Raw genomic sequence first — 9,614 nt, 5'->3', positions numbered from 1 at the left:
AATAATGGCCCCATGTGCCAGGCCCCACATAGCTTTCACATGATTCCTTCATCTTCAGTCAAGTCTGCTCTGAATAATTTCCCCAACATCCCATATAGGAGAGCAACAGCCCCCTACTCCCCACAACATTTTGATCTGTGTTTTGAAGCCACATACAATGCCCATACAAAGCCCAATCCAATTTTGTCCATTCATCGGTAATGAAGGAGGGTTGTAATAAGGTGCAGCAGGAAATGGCTTGCCATCATCTAGTATAATTCCTAAGGGAATTATGGGAAATGAAAATGGCTACTGCAAATGAGAGCATTCCTCTTAGGGCTCTTATTGGAGGGTGGGAAGATATCATGGATGGGGAGGGAAAGTTTAAGTCTCTCCTCTCTATGTACTGCGGTCCCAATGACCAATGCCTCCAACTTTTTTTTTTTAAAAAACCCCTTATAGTGCCTCATTGTGATGAATTTAGCATCACCACTAGCTTGACCCATAATGTTTAGTGCCATAGCTCAACATTTTGCAACCATATTGCTATCATCTTTTTTGTGAGTCAGAATTATAATATGCAGTTCCTGATGGATGAGCCTGGCAGAATAACTCAGGAACACATCTGCAATGTGCAATATATATAAAACTATTTAATACCCTACCACCCCAAATCCTAGGAAAACACGAGAGTGGCACCGGGGGGGGGGGGGAGGGAGGAAAAAAAGAAGTTTCACAAAGTTTCATGCACTTTCGTCTGTTGAGCCTATAATTAATCTATTTTTACCTTATGTGTGATCTTAAGAGTATAAGGCTAGGGTATGGATGACGATAACAATCTGTTCGGTATTATTGCATGAGACTGAACAGCAAGTGAAATTTTAAAACCACATTTATTTTAATACAAAATGTGTTGCACCATTACAGAAGTAATCTCCTCTGTGTATTTTCACATGCATGGATAAATTTAGCATCTACATTTAATTGTAAAATTACGCTGGTCTCCAATACTGTTGGTAAATCTTTGTAGGAATGTTTTATCCTTTTTGTGCTTTTTCAGTCAGTGCTGCATAACTGTTTTCCAGCTCTAAGGGTTGCCATGCTTATAAGGTGAGTATTTCAAATTGTGCTTAATTTATACTATAAGTTAACCTATACTATAGGTCCCATAGTATATGCATCAAAGCTGCAACAAGTGTGCTGTGATTAAGTGAAAAGCAATAACTCAACCTATAATGATATTGGGTGCAATCTGTCAAGTACTGCTGCTGTGCCACCTCCATTCCTTAAGGACCTGCACAAAAAATGGATAGAAGTTACACAGTAGCAGCCTAATGGGCATGTTATCTCAAATTTTGAATTACATATATTTAGGTAGATGCTTTAAAAAACCATGCACTCTGTGGGTTAGAGTACTTCATACAGAGTACAACAAAAGCATTTTCAAACACCTAGAAGCATATAGCATCTACACTTTAAGTGTATTTACAAATTCAACAAAATATCTACATATAAAAAGCTTACTTAAAATTAAACTTGATGCAAGTTATGAAAAACCAATTTATTGGCAAATGAAACTGAGCATTCCTTCAACCATAGGTTGTTATATAAAATTTCATATTTGGAGGTAACCATTTCTGTGATATTGATTGTGTGTATGTGTTTGCAGAAAACATTCTAACAGATGATAGTGGTAATTTATGACTAAACTTACTTAACATTTGTCAAATTTCACTTGAATGCTGTGGCTCTTGAGTAGCAGCTTCATGCCAAGCATAATGGTAAAAGCGGTGTCAGAGGGTCTTGGGCTTACTGGGAAAGGAAATGTGCTTTTGTGAGCATGGTATCTTAGAATATCATGAGCTTTTTTGTGTTTCCCTATGTTAGCAAAATATACTAATTCAGCCATCTTTGTGTAAACTGCATAAGGCCATGAAAGTGTAAGTTGCATTAGCTTGTCTATAGTTTATCTCCAGAAAAGAAAGAAACTTTAATGAGTTTTATATCACGTAAAAACAAACTCTTCTGTACCTGTTGAACATATCTGGGAATTTAACAATAATTAAATTACTTTGGCAATGATGTCAGTTCATTAGTCATATACTATTGCACCAGCTTACTGAGGTGCAACACAAACCGCAGGGAGCATTTCCTTCACAAGTTCCATCAAAATGAATCAAATTGTGAATTTTGAATTTGCAACTTTTCATTTCAATGCTACCTTGCACAAGAAAACTTCCTGATTGGTTATGACCAGCTACAGTACATTATTGAATGTACACTTATATAAAGGCACTGAATGTATTTTGCCCTGTATGGTTTCTGGAATATTTCTATATAATTTGAAAATTTCACTTCCATAACTGTATAAATTCCAAAATGCATTTCAATGCATGTTGTTGTATGTCCTAAAAAAAGAGAAAGATACAATGTACATTGGATGTCAAAAAGAGAACACTGTGCTGCAGTAATACTTGGATTAGAAAGGCTACAAGAGGAGCAAAGAGCAGGTATCAGGATCTCAGTAAGCATCAGCAAATGCAAGTATCATACTTAAAAGTCATTTATCAATCATATACTGTACATACTGTTCCTAACTGTCTTGCAAAAAGACATAATGATATCTAGACAATTAAGTCACCAATTTCACAACAATGTCCACAAAGACATTGAAGTTCTATATAATACTACTATAACACTCTGACAATGAAAATGGGCTTCATATCCAGGGATTCAGTTGAGGACTGCATAACGAAGTATCAAAACCATTTTCAGTGGCATAAACTGGCTTTGCCCAGGACATATGCAGCGCTTCGCATGCATTATACTGTTATACTGTACTTTTCGTTATTCTTAGTTGATGTTGCTCTTTTTTTAGTCTTGTAAAAAAGCAAGTATCTGTGCAAAATGTTTTGCATTCTGAGTCATACTAACATACCACTTACTGTTATATAGTTTAACAGCTTCACCTATATGTACTTATTACATAAACACTTTGCCGTGTAGAATATTTGTTTCCTTCATGTCCATAAAGTGGGGGAGATGTACAAATGCTTGAAAATAATAATAATGGAAATGCGGTATGAATGGGGCAAGAGTTCTTTTTTTCAATTAGACAAATGAATTCATTGCGTTGACAGGTGAAGGAGCCTCAGAACTTTCGTTCCCTTCTGCGGGTTCTTTCTCTTTTTTACCACTGTATTGTCCAATAAAGGAGCCATCCTCATTGAACTGACCATTAACTCCTTCTCCATAGTCAACTAAACTATCATCGCTGTCCTCTTTTTTCACAGTCCTGTCTGAAGGTGTCCTGCTTCCCTTTTTTAGAGGCTTGTGGTCATCGGCATCACTGAAAAAATAAAGGGTTTTTAAGAAAAGAAACTATTAACATATAACTTAGACAAGGTGTAAAAACAAAAACAAATCATGCATGCTGGTTTTTGAAAAGTATGTGTAGTCCCACAGCCCTTTCGTAAACTCAATCACAGGGTGAAGACAAATTAATACGATGTATGAATACGTGGTGCAGTAATGGTTTAAACGCAGGATTTCTCCAGCGGTGGAAGTGCGTTTTCCCCACCGTGCAAGGCTTCACAGTGACAAATTCAGGTCCCATTTTTGAAGCAATGTAGAAAAAGTTGCAAGCATTAGAAAGGGCCCCTTGTTCTTTAGATATGATGCTTATGGTGTGCTGTGAAATTAGTCTGTTAAAACTTTTTGTTCTCGATTCCTGAATATGAATGAGGAATGAATTTGATTAAATGAAAAAAACAAACAAACCAAGATTCTCCCCAGTATTAGAAAAATACAATAAACGAAGTGTTGTATTTGGAGCAATTTGTTACATTACACACACCAGGCTTGAAATTGATAACCTTACCTTTCCAGAGACCTACATATTCCATTAAAAGGGTGCAGAAGAAACAAATGAAAACAGCCTAAGAAGAAAAGCAAAGTCCATATCCTGATAGTGATCAGTGTTTAGTTAAATGAAAACCAGATCTTAATTCACAACATCTTTAAATCAAACTTGCTATTTCAAGAGTGAATGAATATTTTGGAAAGAATTGTTAGCAGCTGGAAGAAATGCGGTCTTCGCTTTTGCTTGAGACAGTAACTGTGTACAAAGGTGGTTTTGCTGCCTGGAGCATATCTCTCTCAATGGAAATCTTGACAAATACCACCTGCATATACTGAAGGGACATGCAGCATGCCCTAATTTCAGCAACTGAGCAGATATGCATACATGGCTAGCAATCTCCACAATTTGGGCCACAGTGCCAGGCAGTAAGCCATGGTCCATACCAGCATCTTCCTAGTCCACATGCAAAGAGGACTGTTTTGCTAGAAGTTGCAGACAATGCAGCTTATTAGCAGTATAAGAACAGAACCATACTTTATCAGACTGGGTTATACACATTTCCACACAGCAGGACCTCATACCATTTTATGCCACATGTATTTTCCATTGCAGTATCACACCATTAGCATGGGAAGTAACATCTTTTGTGCCATCCTTGTGATTATTTCCTGTACATCAGGGGTGGCCAATTCCCAAGAGACTGTGATCTACTTACAGATTTAAAAACTGGCAGTGATCTACCCCCTTTTGGGGGGTTCAGGTCAAAGTTGTTGAACTTTTTTGGGGGGATGAGGAAAGCCCCATTTGGGGGCAGCGCAGAGCAAAAATGTTGAGCTTTTTTAAGGGGAGCCAAAGTTGTTGAGTTTCTTTGGGGAGAGCCAGTGATCTACCACAGATGTCCAATAATCTACCATTAGGTCATGATCTACCTGTTGTACATGATGCCGAAAGGTGCAGGACACAACCGTGTGGAAATGGCTTCTGTACTCTACTGTTAATGTTATCAATCAGTCCTGAGATTAACTATGAACCCGGGTGAGATGTTTGTTGATGCTCTACGTCAGCGTTGTCTCTGCTTAAAATCTTATCATACTTCCCTATCCACTTTTATCATTGTCTACATGACTAAAAGGGACTACCACAGACTGTGTAATCTGCAGGTTTACCCTGCCGTGTATCCAGCTGCTTGCTTGTGCCCATCTGACTTTTCATACAGACATATTTATGGGCCACATTTGTGATTTTTGTGTGCAGAGCCACAGGTGTGCATGGTATGAGGATTTCCCTTTCATCTGAAGTACCCATCCTGCATTCCTCCTTTGGCACAGCCCAGTATATCCACCGACAGCAAGGTTAGTTCCCTACTGCATCCAATCTCATCATTGCTTTGTTCTGCCACTATAATCTGGTACTCCTCTGAGCCTTCTCTTGTAACCTCCAATATATTTTATGCCCATCTGTTACGCAAGGTTCAACTGTCTGGTTTAAGCATACAGTAAGCCCACAGCTTATGCACATTTAACTTGTGTGCATTCAGCTTTACGCACTTGGCAAAAAATATTTTTTTTGAAAGGGGACAGGCATCTGGGGGGGAAATCCTACCTGCCACTGAACCCAATATGTTTTGACGATATGTGATTTTTGCTTTGAAACAATTCCTGAAACATTACCTCACATAAGTTGCAGGCTTACTATATTGGAGAGGTATTGGGAATAGGACAACAGATGTGTTCTCTCTCTCTCTCTCTTTACAACAGAATGTTTAGGCTACTCCAAACTCATCTCTACTTGCAGTGTTTGTGAAATCCTTTCTATCAAGATACATTATCTCATGGGCAAATTCTGCTGTTTCTTTTCTCTTAGGGGATATATCCTTGACCTTAAGATCTCAGACTCTGTTCAGTTAATCTCTCTCTTGCCTTCTACAAAGAGAAACTTCAGAGCTCCCTTCTGAATTTCCAGGTAGCATAAGAATTATGCGTTCACTCAAGAGTTGTCAGATTCTAAATGTAGATCAAAATAATCCTTTGAATTTCACAAAAAGCTGTTTGTGATGTATCTAGAAAGGAAATTTGGCAGGTTAGACTTTTGTCCCACAAAACATCATTGTGTAGCAGGGGGGGGGGGAGGTTATTTGAATCCATCTTAAGACATTCTATTTTAGAGTGGACCATAAGATAATTTCCAACCAGTAACATACCAGGAACAAAACTGCATGCCTCTTCATATGACACTGGAAAATCTCTTAGATTCCCTTTTCCCAGTCTGACCATGGCACTACTTAACTGTTGGTGTCAAAGACTATACATATCTTACACATTCAATATGAATATTAACTGAAAAGTACCAAAGCGGTAAACCCATTTAATTTGAAGAGCCCCAAAAAACACTAATGGAGGCATGGGAAGAGAAAGCAGCATAACCCCAATTTGTTTACTCAGTTCAATAAAACTTACCCCCTATTAAGCATGTTGAGGATTGCAGATTGAATTTGGTGCAGAACATCACATTATTATTATGGCTGAAAACTACTTGTTACAGCAGCTTGAAATAAATTGAGGAATATGAGTTTGTTTTGAATTTCTGAGCACACATCACAGCAAATTCAGGAAAAAATGTTGATTTCTACTCAGGGAAGCACTATGGAGATTTCTTATTCAAGCTATGTATTGCAAGCTCAGATATGTGTCTTTCCCTTCCATTTCTCCATTTATAACAACAACACTCTAATATATGCATTAGACAATACTGTATAATAAGATGTAAGCTCCCACATTATAAAATCATGAAACCAGCTTTTCACTGCAATTATATGCATTTTTGTTCAAAATGATAACAGCCACAGTGGTTATTTTTAACACACTGGAAATGTGTTGCAAACAAAGATGGCTGTGCCCCTTGAATATTGACTTGTGTTTCCGCTCTGGCTTGGTTCTGCATTCCCTAGACTTGAGTGAACATTGTAGTTTCTTTCACTTATTGGAGTCCAGTGGATTTCCAACTCTGTCTTCCATTACTTCCACATTTATTCTTCATTCCTAAAGGCTTGTTTCACAATATGAATTGGCTATCTTTGTAACAAAATGGATGTAATCTATAAATATTATCCAAATAAAACAATTATATCTTTTGAAATTTAAAGGAAACACAGTTAAACTAGAATATATCATTCTCCCACCAAGTTATAAAAAAAGACAACAAGTTACCCACCAAGTTATAAAAAAAGACAACAAGTTACCTCTCATTGTATTCCATCTGTTTAAAATTAACTATTTCCTTTAACTTATTCGACTTGTCTAACATGCATATTGCACGAAACAACAAGAAGACACATATATTTATATAAAAAGTACACAATATTGAGTCTGTAGAGGGGGAAGGTGGTATTTAAGTGATGCAAATGTAAATCAAGACACTCCATAGAAAATATCTAGAGCTAGTCCAAATTAAGCACTTTGAAATCCCATTTCATTTTAATAGGAAGTTGAGTATGTGCCTCTACTAAAGTAATGGTCATCTGTATTGCCTTCCTAAGCAGTGAGGAGAATATTAACTATTCCTCTGGATTTCTGATCTGGTAAGATAGGCTGGACGAAAAGATGACAGGTTAGTTACGATAATGGGTTGGATCCAAAGTTTTAATTCATTGAAGGAAAGAACCATGCGTGGAATGACACATCCTAGTGAACGTAGAATTGGTGCATTTTATGGTGACATTAGGGAAACGTGAAAGGAATTTAAAATGAAATTTAAATTTAAATATATTAAACAAAGGTTGGGGCTACTTTTAGCAAGAAGGCTGGATGAAAGTAGTTAACTCTTCACACAGTGACCACTTGTCAATCACCTGACCTCAATTTGACATTAGGCACAGGAGAGGTAAAGCTCTGACTGTAAAGAAACAATCAAGAGTTCACTCCCGATTGTTTCTTTGAAGTGGCTTAACCTTCGGTGCAGTTTGAATTTGGTGTCTTCTCCTGTCACACTGTTGTCAGATCAGATACACTTGGGAGCAACTGGGATATCTGAGTGTATCTGATCCCTGCTGAAAGCAGTGCAACGTAAGGCACCACATTCAAATAGTGATGAATTTAAGCTGCAAATGAATTCAATGTTTGTAGCTGTGGCTTTATCAGTCCTGAGCCTGATGTCAGGTGAAGGACATATGGGCATGGCTTGGCCAAAACAATCTGATGGTCCAAATGGGGCTTGATGGACCTAATTAGGTCTATAGGCTGGACATTCTCTACCATTATCTTAAACTATCAGGTGTCAACCTGATAGATTTCCTCAGAAGTAGAAATAACATGCTCACTATCATTTCTACAACTGTGATACAGGTCTGCATCAGTGAAGAGAAATTCCTAAATAGAATGACTCCTGTGATGAAAAGTCATGTGTATACAGTGGTACCTCAGGTTACATACGCTTCAGGTTATGGACTCCGCTAACCCAGAAAAGTACCTCGGGTTAAGAACTTTGCTTCAGGATGAGAACAGAAATCGTGCTCTAGCGGTGCAGCAGCGCCAGGAGGCCCCATTAGCTAAAGTGGTGCTTCAGGTTAAGAACAGACCTCCAGAATGAATTAAGTACTTAACCCGAGGTACCACTGTGACAAACTCACACTTGTGATTTATTCTCAGTAATAATAAAAAAGGAACCCAAGTGAACACAACAAATTAAAATTAAAGGGTGATGTGCATAGGTAATCATACTCAGAGAATAACTAGTTAACTATCACCCAAAGTTTTGTATTATGCATTAAATACAAATATGCACCTGTATACACATTAACCACAAAATAGAAATGCCACCTGCGAAATAATCATATGCATTCACAGATCCAAATATTTCTGAGCTCTCCTTTTTCCTTTTGAATACTATGAATATGTCTTTTGATTTGTGTTTCAACGAAATTCACAATCACCCACCAAAGACAGATCTGGTTGGGTGGTATACCATGAATAAAGCACAAAGGGTTTGAAATACATAATACCTTTCATTGCATTGTTGTATCCTATGCTTTGTAGCACAAAATATTTGGATTTAACTGAAAAAAAACTATACATACTCTTTTTTAAAAGGGGATCATAAGCAGTTTTCAAATTGTTTCAATCTTGTATTTATTTCACACAAAATGTTTCAAAAGTAACGTGTAGTGGCACTAACTTCAGAAAGCAGTTTTATTTATTACCGTAGAATACAGGACTTTTTTTTTATTTCAAAGAAATAAGTTCTTTTCATCAGTTTCTCTTTCATTCTTATTTCTTTTAGGTTTATTTTACAGTTATAATCTAAATAATGAAAAAATACTTACACAGCTGGTTGCATTGTTTCTGTGATTTTTCTATATGCTAGTAATGATGCAGAGTCTAATGTCTGTATAATTAAAAAAACAAACAAGAACAAAACTGCAGATTTACACGAGTGTGTGTACCTGCACGGAAGTGGACACTGGCATGAGTGCACAGTTACAGCATATGCAAAAATCAGATTTGGAAATTGGGTTCCCTCAGTCTTTTGCACACTAAAAAAGGAAGTGAAAACAATGTTTCCATAGGGATTGCAGCAAATATATAGCTCAGGAACCAAGGGAGCCCCCTCTCAGTGAGTAAGGAACATGTTCAAAGCAGCAACACATGTGTGTGTGTGTGTGTGTGTGTGTCTGTGTGTTTAGGGGGGACCATATAAATATATTCAAGATTACTAGATGCTGAGAAACAGGAATGGTGGCAGAGGTCCCAACTGAATAAGGCTGAGAACTAAGTTCTAT

The 9,614-nt window shown here is 37.4% G+C and overlaps 1 protein-coding gene across 18 annotated transcripts in view; it reads right to left on the bottom strand.

Annotated features, from left to right (window-relative positions):
• Positions 1–853: 853 nt before the first annotated feature.
• The window catches only part of NRCAM (neuronal cell adhesion molecule), a 137,447-nt gene continuing 128,686 nt past the window's right edge, over positions 854–9,614 (bottom strand). For 15 of the 18 annotated variants that reach the window (XM_081928923.1, XM_081928925.1, XM_081928936.1 and 12 more), the window contains one exon: positions 854–3,328. In XM_081928923.1, coding sequence (XP_081785049.1) covers positions 3,091–3,328 — 238 coding nt within the window. In that variant the 3' untranslated portion in view covers positions 854–3,090. Of the gene's footprint in view, positions 3,329–9,158; positions 9,221–9,614 lie in introns of all 18 variants that reach the window. The other 3 variants (XM_081928924.1, XM_081928930.1, XR_014172559.1) reach the window with 2 other exon arrangements.

The sequence above is a fragment of the Podarcis melisellensis genome (genome assembly GCF_964234715.1).
Source record: "Podarcis melisellensis genome assembly, chromosome: 10".
In the NCBI taxonomy this organism is placed as follows: domain Eukaryota; kingdom Metazoa; phylum Chordata; class Lepidosauria; order Squamata; family Lacertidae; genus Podarcis; species Podarcis melisellensis.
The sequence above is the reverse complement of the archived record's forward strand: the minus strand, read 5'-3'. Positions and strand labels throughout refer to the sequence as shown.